Source organism: Rhinolophus sinicus, linkage group LG01, assembly GCF_036562045.2.
Source record: "Rhinolophus sinicus isolate RSC01 linkage group LG01, ASM3656204v1, whole genome shotgun sequence".
Taxonomy (NCBI): domain Eukaryota; kingdom Metazoa; phylum Chordata; class Mammalia; order Chiroptera; family Rhinolophidae; genus Rhinolophus; species Rhinolophus sinicus.
This window is the reverse complement of record NC_133751.1, coordinates 98431522-98458202: the sequence shown is the minus strand read 5'-3', so window position 1 is coordinate 98458202 and position 26681 is coordinate 98431522. Positions and strand designations below refer to the sequence as shown.

At 40.6% G+C, this 26681-nt stretch overlaps 1 protein-coding gene and 1 long non-coding RNA gene across 15 annotated transcripts in view; one reads left to right on the top strand and one right to left on the bottom strand.

Annotated features, from left to right (window-relative positions):
• The window catches only part of MED12L (mediator complex subunit 12L), a 313410-nt gene extending 286729 nt beyond the window's left edge, over positions 1-26681 (top strand). For 13 of the 14 annotated variants that reach the window (XM_074333588.1, XM_074333592.1, XM_074333596.1 and 10 more), the window contains 6 exons: positions 5301-5390; positions 6976-7205; positions 9076-9232; positions 11991-12086; positions 19978-20059; positions 22566-26681. In XM_074333588.1, coding sequence (XP_074189689.1) covers positions 5301-5390; positions 6976-7205; positions 9076-9232; positions 11991-12086; positions 19978-20059; positions 22566-22618 — 708 coding nt within the window. In that variant the 3' untranslated portion in view covers positions 22619-26681. The remainder of the gene's footprint in view (positions 1-5300; positions 5391-6975; positions 7206-9075; positions 9233-11990; positions 12087-19977; positions 20060-22565) is intronic. The other variant, XM_074333601.1, reaches the window with a different exon arrangement.
• LOC141571719 (uncharacterized) lies at positions 12538-15117 on the bottom strand. Its single transcript, XR_012496789.1, has 3 exons — positions 14895-15117; positions 13138-13225; positions 12538-12672 (listed from the first exon to the last, which is right to left on the bottom strand). It is a non-coding gene; the product is annotated as an uncharacterized LOC141571719 (long non-coding RNA).

Here is a 26681-nt window from a genome sequence, read left to right as displayed (position 1 = left end):
GTAGAGTATTTAAAGTCAAGGTTCTATGATTTCTATATTCATTCAAATTAGTGGAAATGTATGTATATTAGTATATATATACATATATATATATGTGTATATATATATATATATATATGTATATATATATCTTTGCTTTCCTTTTCACCGTATTTATTTTCCTTTATTATTCTCTAATATGAAAAATTTAATGAATGTATATACTCAACCAATCATTATATTATTTATGGACATGTTAATAGAATATATTGTGAATGTTTGGTATTGTATGAAGTATGTTTATTTTAGAAAAAAATCAGTTGATTCCAGCAGTTAACCTTACTGTTAGTTGATTCCCAATCAATTTATCTTTGATGAGAAAGTTTTATAAAAGAATCAAGCATAACTGCTCAACAGTACCTGTTATAATATAGAATTTTCTCTGTCTGTTGTCTGAATTAAAATACACAAGTATGATGTGATGACCGTAACTTCTGGTTCACAGCATGTGTTTGAGCCTTGAGGAATCATTACTCAGTACCTTCCAAACTAGTATCACAAATAAAACCATTTTTGCTAGATGGCTCATAAAGCATTACCCACTGGTTTTCATTGGGTGACTTTCATTACTATTCCTAACTCAGCATTTTCAGAAACAGTCACAAAACCTGGCTGTGGTTTTTCCGGTACAGCTTGTCTCCCTACTTGCGACTTTTACACACTATTGAAAAGTCACTAAATAGGGATTTGGACAGAGGTGGAGGACATTACTAGTAAATAGAGTGGCTAGAAAATTCCTGATCCTGAAATGCTGCTGATTTCAATGCTTAATTTCTGCTAGTTGGAGGTATAACCAATTCTCCTTTAAAAAGAGACCTGACTCGGAGTGATTGCAAGCTAATGAAGAGAACAGGACTCAGAAGAATGCAAGTTATGTTTGAAAATGATTTATCAAAACTTTTTAACTTATTAAATGCATTTATTTTAAAAGGCCTTTGAGTTAACATATTTGAGCTCAGATGTTTCTCTTTTCTGATTAAAAGTAAAGCAATAAGAGAGAAAATTGTTCTTTTAAAGGCCAGGAAAATGAGTCAGTATTGAACACTACTTTTTACAAAGAAGTTTTTACAAAGTTTACAGTTTTTAAAATATAATGGATTAATACTTCTTACGTAGAGTCAAGCTCAAAGCAAAGTGCATAAAAACAGGCTAGAGAGACCACATGGAGGTAGCAGTGTAGACGAGGGGGTCTGTGTAATTGTCGAATTTCCCAGTGGAAGAACTTTCCTTTAGTAACTGGTTCATTCCCTTAGCACATCTGACTAAGTCTGGTACTGAGTGTGGGAGCTGGAGCCAGGGCACAGGTGTGTCTCATTTTCTCTCTCACTGATGTGCTCAAAATCATATGGCACCTGCCTGGACACACATATTCCATCAGCATCCAGCCTCCTGAACTTGAATTGTCCTTCACACTCATAAAAATATGAAGTTACTGTTGCCTCTGATGGTTCAGGTAAGCAGAATAAATCAAGAGGGAGAAATTGAGCTACTATCCAGATATCAATGAAGTCAGAAAGAAGAAATCATTAGAATGATTGATACTAAAAAGGAAATTAAAAATGAGATTCCAAAACAAAGCATGACACTAAAAGATACCAGGCAATTAGACAGCACTTGGTGAATTATCTTATGCTGAAATACAGAGGGTGCCAAAAAAGTGTGTACACATTTTAAGAAAGGAAAAAAAACTGTACTAAAATTGTAATACTCAATATATACCAATAACAAAAGATGAATACAAGTCATGTGTACTCGTATACATTTTTTTGGCACCCCCGATATATATCCCACTTTACCTCTGGAAGTCTTGGTTAACAGATACACTAAAGTAAATCTTAGATTTTTCTCAACAGGTATTTATAGAGCACTTACTATATACCAGACACAGTGCTAGGACCAATTAAAACTAAACGAAATAAAGCTGAGGATGTTTTCCAAAACTAACAGATAAATGAATTATGAATAACTAAGGTGATTGTGTGTCCCTGTTTGCCAGGCGTGCACCCGCCGTGCACCGGCCATGCACCTGCTGTCCTCATCTGTCCCAGTTTGGATGAGTAGTCCCTTCCTGATTCAATGCAGCAAAACCATCCCCACCAACATTAAGAAACTTTTACTGAATCTCAACTTTCAATTTCCTTGCTTATTCCCACATTATGGTCCTCATTTAGCATTTGTAAAATCTTCCAAGTTAAGAACTTTTCAAAAGAACTTTTCTTTTTCATTCTTTCCCCAACAAATTGAACTATTTGTACAAATTGAAATTAGTCTGTTCTTGACATTATTCTAGGAAAAACCAAAGAACGGCAGGAGGCCATTTCAGTTTGATGGAAGAGACTGGGTATTTTTCAAAATAATTCGGGGCAACATATAATAATAAAGCTATTCCCAGAGCACTTGGAGAGTGCTAGCCAAATTGGGGTGTTTGTGATTACCTCAGGATGATACCACATACCTGAATTGTTACCCTACGGTACATAAGTAGGTCGTGGGAGGGAGTATCATATGTTCACAAATAAAAGTTAACCTTTTGACAAAAATGGTTGAGAATGCATGAATTTTAGAGTATAAAAACTGATTTGAAATTTTCGATCCTTTCCTCTTTCTTTTGAAGTTATAATGTTTTTCCTTGAATGGTAATTTTGTGACTTTTTAAAATGTAGAATAGTTTTTAATTCATATTTTTTCAATCTCCACAGTCTCAACAGTTTGTTGTCAAGAAAAGAGTGTAGCCCAGTAACTCAGATACTTACCTTATTAGTATGCTAGTTTCCCCCACATGTAAGTCGCAGTTTGTTTCATATGTTTCATCAAAAGCAAAGGAAGAGTAAAGAGTTAAAAAGATCTGTTTTATGCATCTGCACATACAAATCACATCTTGTTTCCCTTCACGCCAAAACAGGGCATGCCTGGGTATTATAGACTACTTATGGATGACAAGATTCTAATTCACATATAAACAATTCATTTTTCTTCCTTTGTAAAAATGGTACTATATATATGTTTGTCTCCATAAACAACACAACAATATGTTTCAGGGACTTTATCTGACACAGTCAGGGAACACTGATTTAAGGAGTAGCATTTAAAGATCTAGTTGATTCAATGACTCTTCGGCATACTGTTCGGAGAATCAAAAGCCATCAGATACTGTGGTTTCTCATAGAGGGATTTGGGTCTATTTATCTTAGACACAAGCAAATAGAGATGGAATTGCACTTAGATTAATCAGCTAAAGGCGGTGGAAAGTGAGATTCTTGTTGAAGCTGTTATATGCAGATAACATAGTAGATACTGTGGGGACAGAGCCAGGAGTGCAGTTTCCAGGCTCTTGGCCTCACATGGAAAGGTGCTCACTCAGGTAGTAAATGGCCATCAACTGTGATTGGATGGCCAACAGCTGTGGCTAGTTGGCCGTCAGCTGTAACCAGTGAGCCATTGGCCATTAATGTAACTGCGGTGGCTTCGCTAACAGAAAATGGGAGCTAGCAAGAAGATGGTGGCTGAGCTGGCAAGAGCAGATTACAGTTAGCAGGGCAGATTGCAGCTAGCAAGTGAGGTTGGTTGGCAGAGACAAGTGGACAGTGGGTTGCGGATTGTGTTGCTCCTGGTTCCTGTGTCTCCAACCTAGCTGCCAGTGAGAGTATAGTGGTATGGCTTCCCTACCTATGGCTCCATGGGTGTTCCTTTTTGGCCTCACCATGTCCTGCGTTCTTATGTGGGGAGCGGGAGCTGAGACCCCGCATGCTGCCCCGCACGACACATGGCGCAGTGAGCAAGGTCCCCTGCACGACAATACTGTTAGAAATTCATGTTTGGTTTGTGTATGGGTGAACAGTCCCCTTAGGAGAGGCTGAAGTTTCTTAAATGCCCTCAAGTGATTTTATGTGGGGATCAAAGAAAGGGCTGCACTGTCTGCTGTTATACATTTTAGTTCACTATCTCTTAACAAGTCTCAATAGAGATTCTCCTTTTGGTTATTTTTGGGAGTAAGTTTAAGATGGTAAATGTCCCTAAGTAATAAGCACTGAGTGAGCTCTTAAATATCTTCATCCTTGACACCACATATGAGGCATCTCTTCATAATGGAAAAAGCCCTGGGCTTTGGAGTCAGATTCACCTCCGCTCAGATAATGGCTTGGCCAGGTGTAGCTGAGCTCACTGAGCTGCTTAAGCTCTTTGAGCCTAACTTTTCCTAGCTGAAGAAAATGGGAATGATGCTCCTCTCCCTAGAGTTCTCCATAGAGTTCCTATGAAAAAATGGAACTAAGAACCAGAAGCCCACTCACTGATACATAATAGATGTTTAATAATGGTTGGTGTTCTTCCTCTTAGCTAGATGTGTATGCCTTTCTCCTTGCTAGAAATATCTATACCATTTTCCAGGAACATTAAAATGTTTTATATAACTGTAATTTAGCACTTTTTAAAAACGTGGACGTCTGATATAAAACAATAGTAAACTATCTTAGGATAAACCCCATTCTTTATAATTAGTAAGTCCTGAAGAAACGTAGGGACGGTCGGACGCTAGGCTTCTTTGTGATTCTTACTGCAAGCTTCCATGAAGGACTTTCTACCACCAAACGTAAAATGCGTACTGCTCTCATGGATACATTCATTTTCCTAAGGCCAAAATATGTATTAAGATCAGTGAACAGATGTTCGTTGGTTTTATTTTATACTGTAGTTGGTTAGAATTGTATTTGCTATTACTTTATAAATTTTTATTGATTATATTTTAATTGATTCTTAGAGTCATAGGAGGTACCAAATTCATCCATTGGCTAGATAGCTAAATAGGCAATTTTCAGGTCACTATGAAGAAACTTTATTAAAAAATCATGGAATTCGTATATGGCATATGTATGTACAACGCCTTTCCCTTACGGGCACAGGATGGTGTGTCTCTGTGGTTTTGGATTTCACAATGAGGGACCCACGTCTTTACTCTGGAGGGGCATTTGTACCCGGGAGTGCACAGAAACGCCGTCTCAGAGCCGCTTATTGCGTATTATGGCTTGTACTTATATCTGTGTTATCGTTGGGGACATCTGCAGTCTTTGGAAGACATGATAAGTTCAACAGTTCTGCACACATAAGAAATTGATGAGAAATCGAATTAATGCAGTTTGGAAATCTGCAAGTTCTGTATTCGCATAATGAGATTTGGTGTCGTGGGTTATTGGGGTTATTAGCCAGGAGCTCAAATCAAGCCCTTGCTGTTATGATGGAGCATTCTCCTCGACTTTGTTTTCCAGGGTCAGCCGGGGGACCAGGCTGCTCTCTTTGCTGCACAAGCACGGCCCTCCCCTCAGTTCCCCCAGTATCCAGGGCTGCAGCAAGCACAGGTACCCACGTTTGCTTCATAAATGCTACCCGGATTTGTAATGCTCTTTATTTGAAGTGGGAAACCAAGTAAATAAGGTATCAACTCCCTTATGGGATCTAGAACTTAGTTCTGCTTTCAGATTATAATTGACATTTCCAAAAAAGCATTACCACTGATTGTTGAACCAGTCTCAGGATTGATTAAATTAAAGAAAAAAACAGCATTTTAAGAAATTCTTGAAAACTAAACTAAATTCAAACTTCTCTATTAATGATGCTTAAGAGTCCCAGAGTACTTATATGTAATATATAGGTTATCATATTCAAAGATAGCCTCAAAGAGGAATCATGGTAGAATAAGAAGATAATTGACCTTGGAATCAGACCTTGGCAAAATCCCTGGCAACTTACTAGCCGTGTAACATTGCGCGTGTTACTCTGAGTCTTGGTTTCCTTCTCTGTAAAGTAGAAGTAAGTGTGTCAGGATTTAAGACAACCTATGAAACTAAATTGTACACCAGCTGCACAGCGCTGCTCAGCCAATGGTGAACTTGCCGTAATGTAATATAAATGTGAGGAGCAATTTTTTTCTAAGAATCTTGTTATTTCCATATACTTTGACCCTATGCCTCCCCTCATCAAGAGCCAGGGGTGTGGGTGAGATTTCTAGATGGGGCTGGCAATTCATATTGTGTTCACAGCTGAAAGGAAAGCCGGGATCGGCCTCCCGAGCCCTACAACCTGGATCCATCCACAACGCCTGCTGCACGTGCATCCTACATTACTCTCTCTCCCAGTCAGAGCCATTGGACTGCATTATAATGTGGTGCTTTGAGGGGCTGAAGGGCAGTCCTCTTCTACTTTAATTGGCATTCTGTTCTATAAATTGTAGGTAGTGATCCAGTGGAACGTCCGGTCTTTCATTTACCTTAGATGTCAAGATTTAGAGGAACAGGTTCTCATATATTCATGTTGCATAGAACAATGAAGTGTTCACATGGTGGGTACAGTGCTGGGCTAGAGGGTATGGAATAGTCGCCAATTACACCCTTACCCCCTGGTTAAGGTAGTATTTGGGTTTTCCTTTTTGTAACTGGTTAGTTACCGTAGGCACATTCATCAGATCCGAGGAGGAGGAGTCACATATCAGGAGAGCGTATGCCATTATTTTAATTTACAGTGAGCATGGGGGTAGCTTTTTGGACTAATTTTGCAAATGACATTAATGATGCTTGGCATCTGCTGCACAGTGACGTCATCTGTGCTTGAAAAGTGTGGCTGCTTGTCTATGAAGAAAAATGCCCTTCCTTCCCTCAGAAGAAGCAACTGATCTCAAAACTAATCTCTTAACCAAATAAAGATTCTTTTTGTTTTTTAATTGTATTTTCTGGTAAGTTATTATGTAACCAGTTCATTGTCTAGCTTTATGGCTAGTCTTTCTGCCTCCATGGTTATTGTCCTCTTCAGATTTTGAGTCGTCAGAGCATTAGAGAAGAGTGGATTTCAGAGGGCTCCTCCTGGGTACTTTTCACTCCGTGTATCTTAGCAACAGGAAAGCTGGTGATAAATTGCAACACTGACTTGGTGCCTTCTGCCTGCCTGCAGACCATGCCCCAGGGCTATACGATGTACGGAACACAGATGCCTCTGCAGCAGACCCCACAGCAGCAGGCTGGCGGTGTGGTCCTGTCACCCAGCTATAACTCCAGAACCTATCCAGCTGCACATTCCAACCCAGCACTACTGGAAAGACTCAGACAGATGCAGCAGCCGCCGAGTGGCTACGTGCAGCAGCAGGCGTCGCCATACCTGCAGCCTTTGACTGGTTCTCAGAGGTGACCCATCTAGAAATGATGATCGCAATAGTAGACACTCATATTCTTTTACTTACTAGGTTTCTTCTAGGGCATGACGCTTCATATTGTTTTTATCAACTTTTATATTTGCATGTAATTTGCATTCTGTCACCTCATTTTTAGGAACACCCAGACAGAGATTCAAAATAAGCAGTGGCCCGTCTTGTCTATTTCATTCCAGGCCCCTGCAGTTTGATTTGCATCTTCCGTAGCATGGGTGTAGTAGTTTTAGATGATACTGTTATATTCCCTCCAGTGTTCTATCGTTTCCCCTTTTAAAAAAGGTTTTTTTGGCTAAAAGTATCTAAGATTTAAAAAATGTCAAATATGGTTAGCAATGCCTTACTAGAATGCATTGATCAGAACTCTAAAGTCTATGACTGCAGCAATCGTGCATGGTGCCCAAAAGAGTTGTATTCAATTTTAGTTTCTACCTTTTCCACTTCAGACATGATTCGCAAAGCAGGATCAGAAAAGCTTTTTTTCCAGTTCTTGTTTAATCAGATCTCTGGGTGGCTAACTGCACTGTCCATTACAGTAGCTGCCGTCCACGTGTGGCTATTTAAATTTAGACTAATTCAAATTGTATTAAAAATGTAGCTCCTCAGTTACGCTAGTCACGTTTCAAATGTGCAGGAGCCACATGGAGCCCGAGGGGCCAGCTTCGAAGGTTTGTGATTAGGGCAGTCACACGTCGCTGTGTTTGGAAGGGCCCCATGCTTGATTTAATGCTCTTCTGTCACCCTCTTGCTAACTTTTGGTTAGGAAGCCCTGCAGTTTGTTTTGTCTGAGACCCACAAATTAGGTAGCTGGTCCTGGTGGCCAGTGGCTGTCTTACTGGATAGCACAGATTGGGAACATTTCAGTCATCCTAGAAAGTTCTGTTGGATGGCATCGATTTAGGAGAATTAAGTTTCCTGCAAAATTTTGTACTACAGTGGATAGCAGAGAAGCTTGGCTTCGGGTGTTAGCGATGGCTGCCCGTCAGCGCCACCGAATCACTGTTGGGAAAGTGGGCAGGCTTGATGGCAGCACGTTTGGGAAAGTAAATTAGGAAAATGTGTGTTATGCTTGGGGTGCCAAAAAATTGTATACAACTGGACTCTTTGGTCAACGCTGCTCAAGCAGTAGTTTGCCGTAATCAGAAGTGTCTGGACGCTGATGGTAACCACTTTGAGCACCTCTTGTAATTGCAGACGTCAAACGTGACTTGTATTCATCTTTTGTTATCGGTATATATTGAGTATTACAATCTTAATAGTCTTTTTTCCTTTCTTAAAAATGTGTATACTTTTTTTTGGCACTTTCTGTATTTATTATTTTTCTAATAAATGGCAGCATAGCATATTACCTAAACACTTGAACTGTAGAGCCCCAAAGTTCTGGATTGAAATGCCCCCCTCCTCCCGTGCCATTTGCTGTCTCAATAACTTTGGGAAGTTATTTCTCTAGCTGTCTTTTCTCATTTTTAAAGTGAGGATAGCAGAGCTGCTGACCCGTAAGGGCTACTGTGGAGAGTTAATGAAATAACACACTTCAGACATTCAGACCTTGCCTACGCGAGTAAACGCTCCATTAATGTCGCTTGTTGATACATTTTTTAGGAAGTAATTTATACGTGATTGCCGTTTTACTTTAAGTAGTAAGCATGCTTGTTGTCCTTTTTCAAGTGAGCTTGTCCATCCCTGGGAATAGAGATGATCTTAACCACCGGCCTTTATTGCATTCGCATTGTACAAGAAATTACTGAACACTGTCATTTCTCTGAATGTGTGTGATGTTACAGTGGCACTGATTAAAAGTGTGACGGTCTCCCTGGCCTGAAACAAGCTGTGTGATTCTTCCCCAGACTGAACCATCAATCCCTCCAGCAGAGCCCGCTGATGGGCGCAGGAATGGATGCTGTGCTCACCTCGGCACACCCAAACCTTCCCTCGGGGCCCCTGCCACAGGACCCAATGAGACCGCGACAGCCACAGGTGCGACAGCAGCAGAGGCTCCTCCAGGTACGGGGCTGGGAGGCGAGGGCAGTGCATGGTGGGTACTTGGCAGTCCTGAGAAATGACAGGCATTTTAGACTTTAATTGCCAAGTTCCAAGGAATCCTGTGTATTTGACACTAGAAGCTCAATTGATGTAATTCAGCTCCAACTTGGCAAGGGTCTTCCTTTCTCTGGGTTCTACTAGGTCACAGGCAGGAGAGTGCATTTTCCAGGCATCCTTCCCCTTTCACCAAGGTTCAAGAGGGTCTCTGGATGCATTTATTTTAACATTATAAGCCTCAGCTTACCCACTCATTATTTAACTAGAGGCCATGCAATTTGACTGCAAAATTTCTTATATGTGTTAAAAAAAAAAGCTGTCTGGAGCTTTTATCAGGTTCCTAAATGGATACTGAATCCAAAAATGTTTCTGTAATACCTCTGGTCTGATTAGGCTGTGAACCTGGCATTACACAGGTAGGATATTTGAAAGGGATATTTAGTCTTGACTCTGTTAGAATCCAGAGAGCTATCTTTCAATTATGTGATAGAAATATTTGAGTCACCTAGATAAAGGGTTCTTCCTTCCCTTGACACATTCTTGCTTCTACCTTCTTTGTCTAAGAAATATAGGCTATTATATTGACCTATTCCATGTGTCTTCGTTATTCGCAAGCTTGTTCTGTGTTATTGGATTGGAGATGGCTGGAGGAGTCTGTACAGTGGGCTCAGCGATCCAACTTGAGATGTCCTGTCACTTTATGTATTGCTAAGAAAGAAAAAAACACCAAAAGGGGGAGTCTAGTAGAGCAGGGGTACCCAACGGCTATTCTGTTGGTGTGAGGTCAATGAGAAATAAACCTGCCATGTAGAAAGGGACAGCAAAGGAACTTGCATGTCTCCACCATGACACTGGGTGGAGGGAAGCAAAAATATCTCCGCTGAGAATATAAACCACAAGCTCAAGTGGATTTCAGGTCTGAATTTAGTGTGATCCAAAAAATTCTGGTTGGCAGCCAGGGGACAGACAGAAGCCAACACGAATACTCTAGAACTAGGCTTCCTAATTAGAAGATGCCATTAGTTGTGAGATGCCATTAGTTGCATCCCAATTTTTACCTATTAAAATGTGAAAGAAGTTGTATCACAAAATTAATAACACAAGGTAATTGGTTTGGGGGGAGTATGGCCTATTCAATGTCCAGTCCCACTCATTGTATAGATGTTATTTATCTTCAACATGGTAAAAACTCTAATTCTCCTAAGTAAAATGGAAATAATTATAGTACCTACCCCCGAAGGGTATAGTGAGAATTAAATAAGAATGTGCAAGTAAAGTACTCATTTGTTAATATTACTATTAAGATAACCATAAATATGACTATTAATACTCATAGTGATATTTTCTTAAAATATTTTTTTCCCAAGTTCTAAGGATATGTTTCAGAACTTTTTGGACTGATATTTACATTTCCCTCTGTTTTAAAACTTCACATTTTCAAATCACTGTGGAAAGTTATTACATTCTTTGTTTATTTACTACTTTCTGTCTTACATTGGTGTTCTTTAGGGCTGCAAATTTTTTAAATCTTTTTTATTGGTTAATATGTACTTTTTAACACCAATTAACATAATATGTCCTTCTGGCAATTTTTTCGTTACCAACACATTCCCTGTAGATAAAGAAAAGTGGTTTGTCTTTGCAGCAGGATTATACTTACTCCTTTTTTTGTTCCATAGAGGAACAAATTAATATTTATGAAGTTGGGTTCATCTTTCTTGGCAGAGCTCTCAGAACGCCAGATGGAGAATTGGCTCCATATTGTAATCACCGGGTTTCTAGACGAACTTACGTTATTCACGTTGGAAGTGACCCTGCCAGGAGCTCTGCTTGGATTCCAGTTCTTGAATGAGCGTCGTCACTTACTGAGAAATGCCGTGTGTCAATAGCTATTATCTTGCCCCAACGAGACAAACATTGGGGGATAGTATACAAACCAAGTTGGAAAAAGCAAAAGATGAAAAAAAAGTCGGATGCTGTCATCACCAAGATGAAGTGTTTGGTGGATAGAGGAAGCTGTAAAGGTCATTGAGACCAACCACCTATTAATATTTTCCCCTGTGCTCTCTGTTCCTTCTGTGACTTGGAAGTGTTTTCCAAGAGTTGTGTATTTGAGACAACTTTGTCACAGACAGGATGTTTGATTTTATGCTGGTCAGTTATGTCATAATTTCGCACATCTACAATTTCCTTTAAAAAATATTTAATCTTTAAGAGTTCTTCAAAAACAACTCTTCCTACCTACTTCTCCTCCTCCTCCATCTTCATTTTCATGTTCATCTTCCTTAAAAGAAAATAAACCCAATCTCTCAGAGTCCTCCATGTGTCATAGGAATGAAAAGATAACTATGGAGCAGTCTTTGTCTGACCTGGTAGTAGAAGGCAGGATAAAATACGTGGAAGGACAAATGACATGAAAGGAGTTAAAGCAGTAAGTACAGGCGATGTCCCTGGACAGTACAGGACGGCACAGATGGTGAAGGCCCCGACTACTGACGAAAGTGATCCTTAGGGCTGGAGTGGTCCCAGAAGGCTTCATGGAGGAGCACAGTTAGTTCCTGCCCTTGAAAGATGAACAGTTTGACAAGGCAAAGACGGAGGCGGCAGGTGTATGTTATTTTTGTTGCCACAAAATAATTAAATAAAAGGTGTATGGGGAGAGATGATCGGAATGATATTAACCCCTTGTGTTTAAGATCTAATCCTTTTTCTTTCTTTCTAGATGCAGCAGCCCTCACAGCCCCCCCAGCCCCAGCCGCCCTCGCAGCCCCAGGGTCAGACCCTTAGCCTCCAAGCGATGCAGCCCCAGCAGCCTTTGGTAAGCCCTGGTGCTCTGGAATCAAAGAAGTGGGCATTTTCTTTAACATCTGGTTGCATTTTTCATGTCACACAGATTGTTAAAAATTAAAACAGCCTAAATATACTCTAGCAGTTTTCCCTAGAACTTTATCAGAGTAGGACTGTATCGGTATATTTGTTTTCATAGAAACATAAATAAATATTTGGAGTTCAGTAGGTGTTACCATTTAATTTTTATTGGGGAATGTTGGGGAATAGTGTGTTTCTCCAGGGCCCATCAGCTCCAAGTCAAGTCATGGTCCTTCAGTCTAGTTGTGGAGGGCACAGCTCAGCTCCAAGTCCCGTCGCTGTTTTTCAATCTTAGTTGCAGGGGGCACAGCCCACCATCCCATGCAGGAATTGAATCAGCAACCTTGTGGTTGAGAGCTCCCGCTCTAACCAACTGAGACATCCAGCCGCCTCTCTGGCAGCTCAGCAGCTGTTCATTGTCTTCAATCTAGTTGTGGAGGGCGCAGCTCACTGGTCCATGTGGGAATCGAACCGGCAACTCTATTGCTCAGAGCTTGCGCTCTAACCAAGTGAGCCATCTGGCCGCCCCTATTCTTCTGTTTTTGGTCTTTTCACAATAAAAGAAAACAGAAGTATAAGAAAAAAGTTATCTCTAATTGTGTATCGTTAGAACAGCAAAAGCACAAAGCCTCAGCAATATTAAGAAAGCATTTATATTTCTTTTTATCTTTTGGTACTGTTCCTTTTCTTATTAGTTCCACTAAGATTTATTATATGCCTTATAAATATATTTATCACTTTTGTTATAAACATCTCCATCAGATCCAGTTCTTGTGCCTGGCCAGGGTGCTTCTTCGTTCTTTGTTTCTTTCCTTGCTAGAGACAGAGCAGTAAGCCGGCTGTTGCAGAGAAGCCGGCTCTGACTCATTCGGGGCGCTGATTCATGCAGTCTCGGGAGAAGTGGCAGTGGTAACACAGACACGCCCCTCCCCCCAGGCCTTCCCTCCCACTATCTGGTGACAGTCACACTTGCATTCACCCAGTGCTTACTCAGTACATACAGTGGAGGCCCGCACGCTGCTGGAGGTTGTGGCGCCCACTGCTGCTGTGCCAAGCGTGCTCTCTGCTGCCAGGTGGCTTAGAAGGGCCCTAGAAATGGGAAATAGTAAAAGAGCTATAGAAGGTGTATTGGTTTGCTAAGGTTGCTGTAACAAAGTACCACCCACTGGGTGGCTTATGCAGGGGAAATGTATTTATTGCCTCACTGTTCTGGAGGGTAGAGCTCCAAGATCAAGGTGTCAGCAGAGTTACTCGTGCTGAGGGCTGTGAGAGAGAAATCTGTTCAGCTTTCCCCGAGCTTCTGGTGATTCGCTGGCCACCTTTGGCGTTCCTGGGCCCACAGAAACATCACTGTGATCTCTGCCTTCGTCTTCTCACGGAAATTGTGTTCAAATTTCCCTTTTTCATGAGGACACGAGTCCTACCTAATGACCTCAGATCCTGCCCTAAGGACCATTTTAACTTGATCTTCTCTGTAAAGACCCCATCTCCAAATAAGGTCACATTCTGAGGTGCTGAGGGTTAGGACCCCACCATATCTTTTGTGGGGAACATAATGCAACCTGTAACAGAGGTCAAGAAGAGTATGAGAAGTCTGGGAAGGCTTGATGGGGGAGGATGAATGCAGGGACCCCTAAAGACAGTATTAGGGCTTGATGCACTGCTTTGTGACTGTTCCCTTGTCAATCCGTCTGTTCCCTTGTTGACAAGAGCAGCTGAGACGTGTGGCACAGTGACCATCAGCGCCCACGCAGGCCGGTTGGTCACTGCCATCAAAAGTGTCTACTTAGCAGTTAAAACTAACTGAGGACAGAAATGGGCGCGTTTTCCAAAAGTGTCATCAGAAAACAGCTTTTCTGTGAAAAGAGCAAGAAAGTGTAAGAAAAGCTCGTGTAATTAACCAGTTAAATCTGGTGTTGGCTTAATATCAATGCCTGTTTTGTCATTTGCTTATTTAAGTCTCTTTTCTGTGAAAGAAGAGCATCTGGAAAGCAAGACTAGGTGCCCTCGCTGGAAAATTATATTTGGCCTCTCTAGTTTTGGCCTAAATATAGTTCTTGACTTGAAAGCTACTTTTAAAGCTTATGAGCTGTGATGATTAAATTAACTCTTAGCTAAATATGTTAAACGGGCCATGATTTTTCTTTAAAGCTGGTTCAAGCTTTTTAGAAAATGATGTTTACCCCATCCTGCTGTGTCATTTCTTTTCATCTTAAACTCTGGGTGTCCTAGTTGTGTGACCGGGAAAACACAGTAACAGAAAGCTTTATAACGTTGGCTTTTTAAATTGACTCATCTTTCTGTCAGTATCACATTGAATAAATACATGCCTTATATGCATAGTGGCAGAAATAGTTACTTAAACAACTGCATTAACTTTTAGTCAAAGATCATATGTGAAACTGTCATAAAATCGTCCTCAAAACATTCTTATGTTCCATTCAGAGTAACTGAGAAGTTTTTCAGAATGCCTCTGGAATGTAGAAGTAGCCAGATGAGATATCATTCTCCTTTTCAAAGGAAAGAAATGAGGTCCAGAGAAATTTATTGAGCCATGTTTCCTTTCTTTGCATGAGTTTGGATTTTTTTTTCTTTTCAAGGGGAAAGGAGATGTAATATTTATAAAAGGATGTTGGAGAAGATATTTTCGGGAGATTTCTGTTAACAGGACAGATACATTTGATTTTTTTTTTTCCCAATAAAAAAACCGCTGGTGTGCAGATTGAAAGAAAATTACCGCATGCAAGTTGCTCGTTACCTTGTAAGTACACGCACACTGAATACCGTGAAATCCATTGGCTGCCGGTCCTCTCTGAGGCTGCCGCCTGCCGGTGTGTTTCTGTCCAGACACTCAGTGGAGGGGCCTCTGCAATGCTGCTGTTTGCTCTGCTGAACTGGTTGCATGAAGGGCTATGTCGTGCTCATCAGAGCCTGAAACTGTCTGTGGACTCTGACAATTGCCAGTGCAGGTTTGAAATAAATGTTGCCTTGGTGCTTTGTCCCTTTGCTCACCAATAGTTCTTTTGCTCTCGTGAGAACCTCATAGCTGTCAGAAGGCAAGAACAGTATTTTATTCCCGTTTGTGAACCCAGGAAAGTGCCTGGATCTGGATACATGTTGTTGAATGATTTGTTGAATGTCATAGCAGTAAAGGAAAAACGCCACACATTATCCATAAATAAAGAAAGGCATAGTGCATAGTTCAGGGAAGAAAGGAGAATTAACTGACTCTGGGTGGTGAACACCCAATGTGATACGTAGGTGATGTATTGTAGACATGTACACTTGAAACCTATATAATTTTCCTAACCATTGTCACCCCACTAAATTTAATTTAAAAAAAGAAGGCCAGTCATCTGAACGAGCTAGGTCCATCAGCCCTGCTTATGCTCGTGACGAGTCAGTGTCTGCTTCTGCTCCAAAAGGACGAGCCCAAAGAAGTCAGCTTTTCTGAGACAAAGAAAGAGTCCATGGCATGTATTTAACTAGAAATTACTCGTTAGTAATGCATTTTTCCCTTAGTAATGATTGAGCAGAATATTGTAATGTTCTTAAAGAAATGTGTGTTGTCAAAATAGACAGTTAGGGGTCAGTCAGAATACATCAAGATACATTTTAATGTATGTTTTTTAGTTCAGCAGAGAACGTGTTTACTGGCGAGTGGCCATGGCTTGTTGGCCTATGACACCTGACACTGGAGACTCTGTGTTTTGTCTTGTGGTTGCAGCAGGAGCCCGGCACAGCTCCTGCTCCAAGGAGGTCAAAATCCAGAATGCTTGAGAGAGAAGCAATTGGCAGGTTACACCATGTTTTGTAATAAGGCTACCAGAGCAGTGGATTCACTCACCGGACAGCGTAGGTGACAGCTTGAGCTGATTTTTTGAAGTCTGGTTCGTTTTCAGGAGGGTGCAGAGCAGGATGGAAGAGGAGGAAGGGTATTCCAGGAGAAGGATTAACATCTGCAGAGGCACAGAGCTGAGAGAAGCCATGATCGTCTCTTGGATGGATAGAGTCCAGAAAAATCTTTCCCTCTTCATTTAAGCAGGAAAAGTTAAACATACCCAGATTGTGACTTTTAGGACCTCTAGGAAACCTCAATTGACCTATTTATTGACCTGTTTTGGAAAAAGAAAAGTTCCAGCTCACTTCAGGGATGATTCCAAAATCTAGCCAAGCATCAGACCACCTGAGGCAACCATTTAAAAGCACAGATTTTCAGCGTATTTGCCCCAGAAATTCTAATTCAGTAAGTTTGGGGAGGAGCATGGGAAGATGACTTGAAATTTCTCCTGATGGTTTTATGCTTCCTCAGCCATACAGGGTCCCGGTTTTTTTTTTGCTGGAGGGAGGAGTTCAGTGACTTGATTTGAAACGCTCAGCAGTGAGATTTGGGGGGGTGGGGGGGGCAGGGGGGCTTGTAGGGTTCCAGGGCCCTGGGAATCGCACATGTGGTCTCTTGCCTGCTCATATCCATATACCAATTAATGCAAGTTAAAATTAGTATCAGGTGGCCTTGACGGAAACAGACATGGTGAAACACGACAACTAAGAAGACTGGGCCGTAGATCCCTCCCACCACTTCCTTCCGGTCAGCCTAAGGAAGCTGGTCCCAAATTTCTTGGCCTCAGAACCCCTTCACATTCAAAACTTGTGGACCCAATGAGCTTTTACATGTCTTATCAGTATTTACTGTATTAAAAATTAAATGTTAACAATATTTGTTTGTTAATTCTAAACAACTCATTACATCTGAACATAAATAGTTTTTTAAATGAAAAGTAGGCATATATTTCAAAATAAAAAGTTACTGAGAAGAATGACATTGTTTTGCATGTTTGAAAATTTCTCTAATGTCTGAGTTAAAAAGACATTCAGTTTGTTGCAATATCACATATTATGTAGCCTCTGAAAAACTGCATTGTACACTCATGAGAGAATGAGGATAAAAAACAAATTTCTTAGGTTATTATGAAAATGGTTTTGACCTTGTAAATACTCCCAATAGAGTCTTGGGGTCCCCCCAAGGGCTATAATCTCTTGAGGCCACCCAGCAGACCACCTGCCACTCCCCAACATACATATACACCCACAAATACGCGCGCGCACGCTAACTTTCCAGGTAACTAGTTACTGCCGTGGCTCTTCAAAATAGAGAGACAGGGGAGATGACGAGAGTGTTTCAGTCTATGAATTACTCTGTGTGAAGCTGACTTTAAAGGAACATAAAGAAGGCAGCTAAGTATGTGTCGAATGAACAAATGTTATATTTATGCACTGTACCTTAATCAGCTGGTAAGTTGAGATTAGACATATTTGCAGTCAGCCATTTAGAAGTTGTGATTATTTCCAAATAAATTAATATTTGAAAGCTAATACTTCCAATTAAGGCTAGTACTGGATTGTGGCTAAGAGCATGAGCTCTGGACCCAGAAAGCTTAGTCGGAATTCCAGCCCCAATACTACCTGACAGGGATCATGGACAAGTGACTAACCCCTCAGAGCCTAAGGCTCCTCAATCTATAAAGGGACAATACTAGCATTAAAAGTTCACAGTTCCAAAATACAGACACCTGTGAAAACGGAAATTTTATTTATTACTCATTGAACAGCTAAACCTAATCTGAGTTCACCAGCAAAAGCTGATGTGAACAGACATAAAGCTCTTTTTATTTGTTTTACCTGATATGACTATTCCTGTGTTTTGCTTCAGAAATGTAAGCTGTTTGTGTAGGGGGCACTGTCCTAGACCTTGCTTCGTCTGTATATTATGACTGTTTCATAATAAATCATACATGTATCCAATCCCAAACCACATCTGCCCCAGGACTCCGTTTGAGACACTGAGGATGGGTATTACCACGTCAGGATTTAATGGGCTAACGTCTATACACTGTCAGAACACTGCCTAGCATATAGAACCATATTAGCTTTTTTAAATAAATAGGATAATACTTCCAAATAAGCATAGAAAACACTGACTAGAAAAACCACTTCGTATTACAAACATTTTCACATCAGTGAAACGTGGACTTTTGTTTTCTTTTTCCCTCTTGATTTGGGCAATAAGAAAATGGCAAGCTGCCATTGTCCTTCTTTGTATCAGGGGAAATAGTGACATTGGTAGAGGTGTATCTTTCTTGTGATTAGGAAGGATTGGAAATTGAAGGCACTTCAGAGTTAGTCATTCTGTTCATGTTTCCTGAGCACCTACTGTGTGCCTGGCACTGCTGGAGAGTAGGGATATATTAATAGACAAGCCCAAGTCTTTATCCTTAAGTCACTCACCGTCTAATGGAAGACACTTGAGCGAGGTGTCGTGCCACATATTCAACTTGAAAAGAATCCAGTAATGCCCTGTAATTAGGGTTGCCAGATAAAATACAGGACCCCAATTCATTTGAGTTTCAGGTAAACAGTGAATAACTGTGGAATTATGTCCCAAATATTACTTGGGACATACTGAGAACCAAACATAAATTTGTTGTTTATCTGAAATTGACATTTAACTGGGTGTTGCGTATTTTCATCTACTAAATCTGGCAGTCCTAGGCTATTTTTGGTGATATTGGCAAACTCTGAGGAGGAAATGTATGTTTCACTCCTACTGGGTAATTGTCTTTTGTTTTTTTTAAAGACTACTTACAGAGGTATGGACAGGGTTAAGGGACCCTAACTGGGGGTGATGAAACGCCTGGGGCTGGGAGCAGTAACTACTGCTGGGGCCTGTGGGGCAAGAAGAGGGAGAGGAAAGGAGAGGGCTGCTGGCAGGAGCTGTGGCCCTCCCAGAGAAATGCGTTCCACCAGCAGACACCCATTATGAAGTAAATTGGCAAAAACCAAAGCTTGGTCTCCTTCTGCCCTGGGAGTGCCCCCTCCCACCTACAAGTCGGAAGGCAGGAGGCTGGCCTGCTGACACCCTCCACGCAGGAGGCCGAGTGAGCACTGCGACCCCTGCTGGTGGGAAAGGTGCCTTGTGGGTAAGTGAGAAGCCAGCACAGTTCGGATGTTTTTGCTTAAGATATCCGTGTATTAAATTAGAACACTTCTTTTGTTACATCAACAATTAGCCGGGCGGGAAGGGGGAGAGGGACAGAAGGGAAGGAAGAAAAGCGTGACGGTCTGAAATTGGAAGGTTAAGGGAAAAAATCAGCACTACCAATGATTTTAATCAAAAATAATTTTGCTTCTACCCAGATAGATTCTTTTATCATAGTTTCTTGTATCAACTTAATGGCTAGAACTAGGGCACGTGGGCCTCATGCTTTGCCTACACTTGCACAACCCCAGAAGTGAGCGCCTCCTTAAAGCTTGTGCCCCTGGTGCCTCAATGGGCTCACCCTAAGCTTTGGGCACAGTGTGCGGGGGAGTGGGGTTGGCCGACCATCATCCATCCGTCGTCCCAAGAATCCTAGACCTGAGGGCACTGCCCTGCCTCAGCACATTCCTGTCTCCGTGCAAGGCAGGGCCTGCGGTGCTTGAACACATCACTGCCAAAATGAAAACGGTTTAGCATATGGTGAGACTCATTCGCCACCTGGGAAAGGGGGAGATAACAAGGATATTGGAAGTCCCGGGCCACCGCTGGAGCGTGGACTCCTTCATCAGGATTCTTCAAATAAAGCCATGTAACTGCCTGGAGATGGGGTTTTAAATGCACTGGCCACTTAAGGTGTGCACTAAGGTGTAGATGAAAATGAATGAACGCACACCGGGCGTGGCACCTTTATCCTGAAGTATTTAAAGGACACTACAGACTAACCCCGGCAGCCGCTTCTGTGCGCTCTCGTCTGTGATGGGCACCAGAGGCTGACTTCTCTCTCTCTCTCCTGTCACAATTACAGTTTCCCAGGCAAGGTTTGCAGCAGACCCAACAGCAGCAACAGACGGCCGCCCTGGTGCGGCAGCTCCAGAAGCAGCTTTCTAGTAAGTACCCCTCCGGCGCCCAGCAGATGGCTCCCTTGAAATGACACGCCAGCAAGCAAGCAAAACAGTGCTGGCTCCTCAGAAACTGCAGTCTTCCTCCATACCATGTTCATCCTTGGTTTAGTCCAAGGTGTTCTCATCGTGTTTTAGTTTGGTTGTGGTCTGAATGCTTCTTTCCTTAGAAACGCCCTAGTCTTTTTTTTTTTTTTTTCCAGTGAAAATGTTTTCCTGTTGCTTCCATCTGAACCTGGAACTGTTTTTCATTTGGGGGAATCCGTGTGGAACTGCAGGTGCCCCTTTTATAAATCTGGAAGGTTCCAAGAACAGCTCAGCTGATACCCTGTAGGGTACTGATGAAGGAGGTCAGGCCCCGCTCACCCCCAAAGATCACAGATAAAGGGAGGCCAAGCACTAGACCCGTCTCCTGGCTGCTCTTACCACTGCACCATCCTACCTTTCCCGATAGAGAAATCAGAACCTGTAACATCACACAGGGCATGGCAGGACACTGTTCCTCCTCAGTAACCTTGCCTGCTAGGTGGTGCGATATATATATATTTTAATTATGCTGCGTCTAGAGTGCATCTCTCCAACCCATTTCAACCCACCTCATCTGGATGCCAAGCAGCGTGCTTCTGTGAATCGAATCACCCCTGTGCTGGAGTCACGGGACAGGAAATTCGTTTAGAAATGGGAGCCAGCCCCCTGTGATGCAATGAATATTGGCCTGGAAGTCAGGAGACCTCAACTCTGCTGCCATTATCTGGGACATATAATATTTCATCCATGAAGTGAGGAGTGAGGGGGGCAATTTCTCCTGGTGTCAGATTGTAGGCTTTTGGGGTACAGAGTGAAGAGCACCTATTCGTGAAGGTAGTTGGGTGACTCGTAGGATATTGTGAGGAAAAGGGGGCAGCTTGGTTTTATTTTCTGCCTGGCTGCTGTCTGTTGATTGCCTGGCGGAAGACGTACTGCTCATATACCTTGTATCTCTACCAGTCATAACCAAGATCTTTTTCCTGCTAAATGTATGTTCCTCTTACAGCCTCATTTAATTTCAGTTAAATCACTTAACTCAGTCTTCTTTTCCAACTTCTGTTTAATAGGTGTGATCCATGAAACAAATGTGTGGTTAAAGTTTCATTGTTTCATTAATTCCAAAGATCATATTTTCACCTGGCTAAAGAGAATATAATTTTAAGGCCAAGACAATGGGTTTATAATTTAGATTCTTTCCCTAGTGTTTAGAAATATGTACCCATGATTTGTATGTAGTAGTACCTATTTAGGGAGCATATCACCTCTTGTTTAATGTTTCCCAGAGCTTGTGAAAGGCAGCTGTTTATTTTTTAAGCCATCATTTATGGAGCACTTTCTTGGACGCAGGCACACCATGACTACATGTATTCATTCACTTAATTCCTAAACCACCCCATGAGATTGGATATGATTATTGTTCCCATAGTGTAGGTGAGGAAACAACTAGACCAGGGACATTGACGCATTCACCCAAGGTTATTCAGCTAACAGTGAGGAACGGAGCTGGGAGTGGCACTCAGACATTCTCCTTCCACAGCCCACTCTAACCACCATACAGGCACACCGCGTTTCATTCACTTCACAGGTGCTGTGTTCTTTACAAATTGAAGGCAAGACCCTCCACCAGCCAGAAGATTACAGCTCACTTTATTGCAGTGAGTGGTCTGGAATCGAACCTGCAGCATCTCCGAGGTCTGCGTATATATACTCTGCTGCCTGATGTTAGCAGTTGTGCCAACCTCCTTTGTTGAATAAGGGCATCTAAGCTGAGTTGCCCACTGCACAACTCCAGAGGGCTCCTTTTCTACTGTAGCCTATCGAATGGGGCCTCTGGATTTGAATAGTCTTACCAGACAAGGGCCAGCAGTAGCTAGTTCTACTCCTGTCTCTCTTTGGACCTACTGATTCTGTTTTTTTCTCTGTGTGCGTGCGCACATGTGCATGTATGCATAGGCACACACTTGAGTTAACACATACATAGCTGCTTTTATATATACATATACTCTTGCACAGTTCTCTGTTACATGTGTGTTGACCATTTGCAGAAAATTGTCCAGTTTCAAGCTACTTCTCTAACCTCTTCCAATGTTAGTGTTAAAGAATTTCTGGTGTACTTTCATAAAAATGTTGAGAACTTTAAATGTTTTATGATACTTACAGTCCTTTTGTCTGTTAGCATTGAGTTGTTTCTCAGATCAGAGATAGACTTTGGATAGACCAGTTCCCCTCATCCTCAGCCTTGTGCTGGCAGGTGTGGGACTCTGATATGGCCCTAGCTTCTCTGCGGAATGAACTCAGTTGTGGTGTTAACACCCCGCCACTCGGGTCTCTAGGCCAGCACTGTACTTCCTGGCCAGTCTCTTCCCCTTCTCCTCAGGCTGTTACTGAGAGCAGTGACAAGAGGGTATCATCTGTCTATGGCATAGTTTTGCATCTGCCATTTATTTGCATTTATTTTTCTCATTAGGTAACCAGCCACAGCAAGGAGTGACTCCCTACGGGCATCCTTCACACTTCTGAAGTCTGGAAGAGGACAAGACGTGAACTTTTAAGTTTGCACTGAAAAATGGAAAAATCACATTTAATGCATTAGTCATCTTTAGGAATGTCCCTTTGTTCTTTCATTTCTTTGAAGTTTTCCTATATTTTATGCTACATTTCATACAAAGGTGTTTAAACCAAAAGCAAAGGAGGAGGTGTGGTTTGGTTTTGTTGCATTTAACTTGAAAGTAGGTTTGAAAATGTGGATCATGCAGGCCTACTCTGGGGTTTGGTAGGAGACCTTTTGAAATTGATGCTTTTCTTTTTTTTTTTTTTTTAATCTCATCGTTATAGAAAGAATGAATTATGGTGGATTTGAAATATTTATGTATTCATTAATGATGAAGATTATTTATTTATTTATTTTATTTTATTTTATTTTTTTTGCAAACTGTGCCGGACCAAACTACTGATTTGAAAGGCATGTCAGATCTTGACAGGAAAGTGACCCATTTATTCTGGATTCACCTTTGATGGTGAAATGGACATTTATTTGCATTGCTCTAATTTGAAATGTTTGTAATTTCATAAGCACTTTATAAACTTTGTTTTTATTTATGTAGAAGTTTTCTTGGCTTTCGTTGTGGTCAAAAGGTGCTGAAACGGATTGTTGCTTAGTACTTAAGCTTCTGAGACCAAGAACTTACGCCCAGGCTCCCACGAGAGCCACACTGAGACCTGTAGAAGCCTGTTAGAAGTAGCTGTATTCAAATTTGTTTTCAGTGGCAAGATCATTGACTAGAGTCTTTGTGAAGATACAACATGTCAATTCTAAAGGCCCAAACAAACCACGGTGGAATTGTTCCAATTATTTATTGCCAGATTTGGCAAAAATGACTCTCCAGTTTTGCTTTTCTTGAACCTTATGCCAACTTGAGTTAAAAGAAAAAAAATCTCACAGCTGGCCTGAGATTCCTCAGAGCTCAAACTTGACATGGTTTCCAGAGAATCTGGCCCCCAAGTCCAGAAACCTCTGGTTTTCATAAAAGATGTATTTGCTGTTTATTTTGTATGGTAAGTATTTGCTATTTTGAATTTAATTGTTAATGTTGGTGTCCGTCTTGGTTGTGTATTACGTATACTGTATTTATAAATTGGTGCAAAAAGCACAAGTAAAGTAAATTATACATCAAATTTATTATAAAGAAATAGTAACTATTTTAACTTTGTTCAAGTATGTGGTAATTTGCTCCTATTAGAGTAAAAAAAAAAGACAGTAAATTATTATCAGTTTGTGTAACTTAAGAGTATTCCATATAATATTTTTTTAGATTTAGATGCATAAAATTTTGAATGTGAAAATTGCAGGGCATTTTAAAACATGTGGGGGATATTTTCCCATGTTCTGTGTTAATTCATTTTCTTTTGCCATATGATTTTACATGTAATGTAGTCACGCATACTGTGAATAGATTTGTCTATAATAAGCAAACCATGTAGAAGTACTTTTTTAAAAATGTAGCTAGTACAACTTTACTAGATCATTTCTTTTGCAAATCATAGAAATAATTCCTATCTTCCTAGGTGAGTTACTCATTGCAAAGTTTGACTTATGCAAACGACCTCAAATACATGTCCGCTTACTTTGCTGTGGCAGCGTCCATGCGAACTGCTCTGTACACTGTGAAACGATTTCACTCCAGCCTGCTCGTTTTGTGTTTACTCTGGGCTGGGAAAGACTTTGCCAAAACATTACAACCATTCTTTTCACTAAGTTAACATATCTGCTTTCAGAAGATGAATCTTTACATTTCAGCTGGTTTTGTATATCAGGGGTTTTTTGTTGTTGTTTCTTTTGTCCTCTCAAGAATCATACTTAGAGTTCGTGAAGTTATTTTTCTTCAAAGTAATATATCCATGACTGCCAATGTCACTGCCATGACAATTACTGCCTTGGCGAAACAACTGAGTTGGGAATGTCGTGCCTAGGGAGTGAGTCGTGTTCCATCCTGGTTGTTTTTATTTCTTTTCAAGAATTCTTGGTACTTAACAGTCCAGTTTTCAGTTTGAACCATATATTTGTGTAGCTCACTATTGCAAACAGCAGTAACACTATTTCGAGAATGAGTGTTACAATTGCATAGCATTGGTATGCACTTTATATTTTGCAGAAGTGAAATTAATTTATTGATCATTTTGCACACGAAAGCTGTAGGGTATACCTTGGTTGTTGTTGTGTCCCTCTTTTTTAGGTGAGGAAGCTAGTAAGTCATGGAAAGGTCCTGTAGTTCAAAGATTCTATGGAAAGTTGAGGAAACACCTAAAGCTGGTTTTCCCCTGTGCGTTATAAAGAAGGCAACTGGGAATTTTAATCTAGTCTTATCACATTACCTCCCACTTAATCCTCTATCCTGAGAGGTTCCCTTCCCCTCTTTTAGCAAGTGCATTAATTTGCTTTAAATAATCGATCGCAAAGGAAAGCCCTGTCCTTTGACAGAACCTGATAATTTGCTTCATGAGATACAGGAAATGGTCTTAGGATAAATGGAAACCTCCATTCCCCTTAAAGATAAGACTTTGAAATGTTAGGTTGGTGCAAAAGTAATTGCAGTTTAAAAGGTTAAAAATAATTACAAAAACCACAATTACTTGTACACCAACCTAATAGAATGCAATTAGATACAATAAGCCCTGAGACATACCTGTTTACACTGCAGATTTGTTCCTGGTAGAGTTGCATTTGTTCTTTGATTTACTCCCCTTGGCCCAGGAGTAGAGAGAGAACTGTTAGAATGAGTATCCTTTCACCTCTTGCTGCCTGAGGATATCAGACATAGTAACAATCACGTCAGCTCTCAAGGGCCCAGCTCAAAGTTGGTGTGATGAAAGCACAATGAGGAAGTGAGCACCCTCATATGTCACAAATGATTGGCAGGGGCTAACATAGCTCTCGGTTTTGTGTACTGAGGTATCTGAGCAAGACGGATGGCATTTTCTCCTTATTTTTCATTTATTAAGGCTCCTATAATTTTTCTTAAGTAATAGGTGAATATTTGAATAGATGCTGGAGAAATTACACTGGGAAATCCCACCCTCTAGAATTAGAAAAGATGAATCATAATGTCCCCCACATTAATTCAGGTTGAATTAAGCATGTAATATAAATAAATTCAGTAAATTACAAAAAGCAACATTTTGTGTAGCGGTGAACAAATTTTAAGTGCAATGAAACTTCATTATATATATTAGATCTAGATTTTTTTCCCCAAAGATTTACCTATTGCAAAAAAGGATTAGCACTTAATGAAATAAAATGCTTGTAAAGCAGTGGTTCCTCAGAAAATTTTCCTTATAAAAAACTCCAAACCAGGGGTGTCTGAGCTAGAGTTTGAAGTTCTAAAGAAGTTTCATTGCATTTTTAAAATCTTTTTAATGGGTTAATTTGGACAAAGATGTAATCAGCCCCCATTCACTTTTTATGATGTACAGGTGGTAAGTTGCTTTTTACATGTGGAAAAGTTAGTCTGCATGTATTTTTAATGCAGTTATTAAAACATGTTTGTATTTCCCATCAATGAAAATTTTCAGAATGCACAAAATGATGGATCGTAATCAAAACAGTTCAGTGATTTATTTTCTGTAGATTTTAGTAAAATATTTATAAACCAACTACAAAATATTTTTACATCAAAATGGCAAATTTACATCAGACTGCAAATTTAATCTTTTCCATTGTCTCTGTTCTCAGTGCCATGCTTGTAACATTGATAGAAGGTGGACACTAGGCAACTGGTAGTGAAAGAAAAAACTCCATTCTTTAATGAAGAATTCAGGTACATTAGCTATTTGTTGTTTTATGGTGGACAGTTTTCTTAATGTTCATCATTATTTGTTGGCAAAATAAAAGTGCCTTAAGTTAAAACTTTGTTTGGAGATCCATTGAAGAAATCAGTATCAGTTCATAATGCATTTATTTACAAGTCTTTTTTTTTTTGCATGTCCATATAAATTTAATATTGTAAATGTATTCAAATTCATTTACATGCCTATGGCTGCCTTTGATTAAACTTCTTCCAAAAAATAAACTCTGTCTAGATGTTGA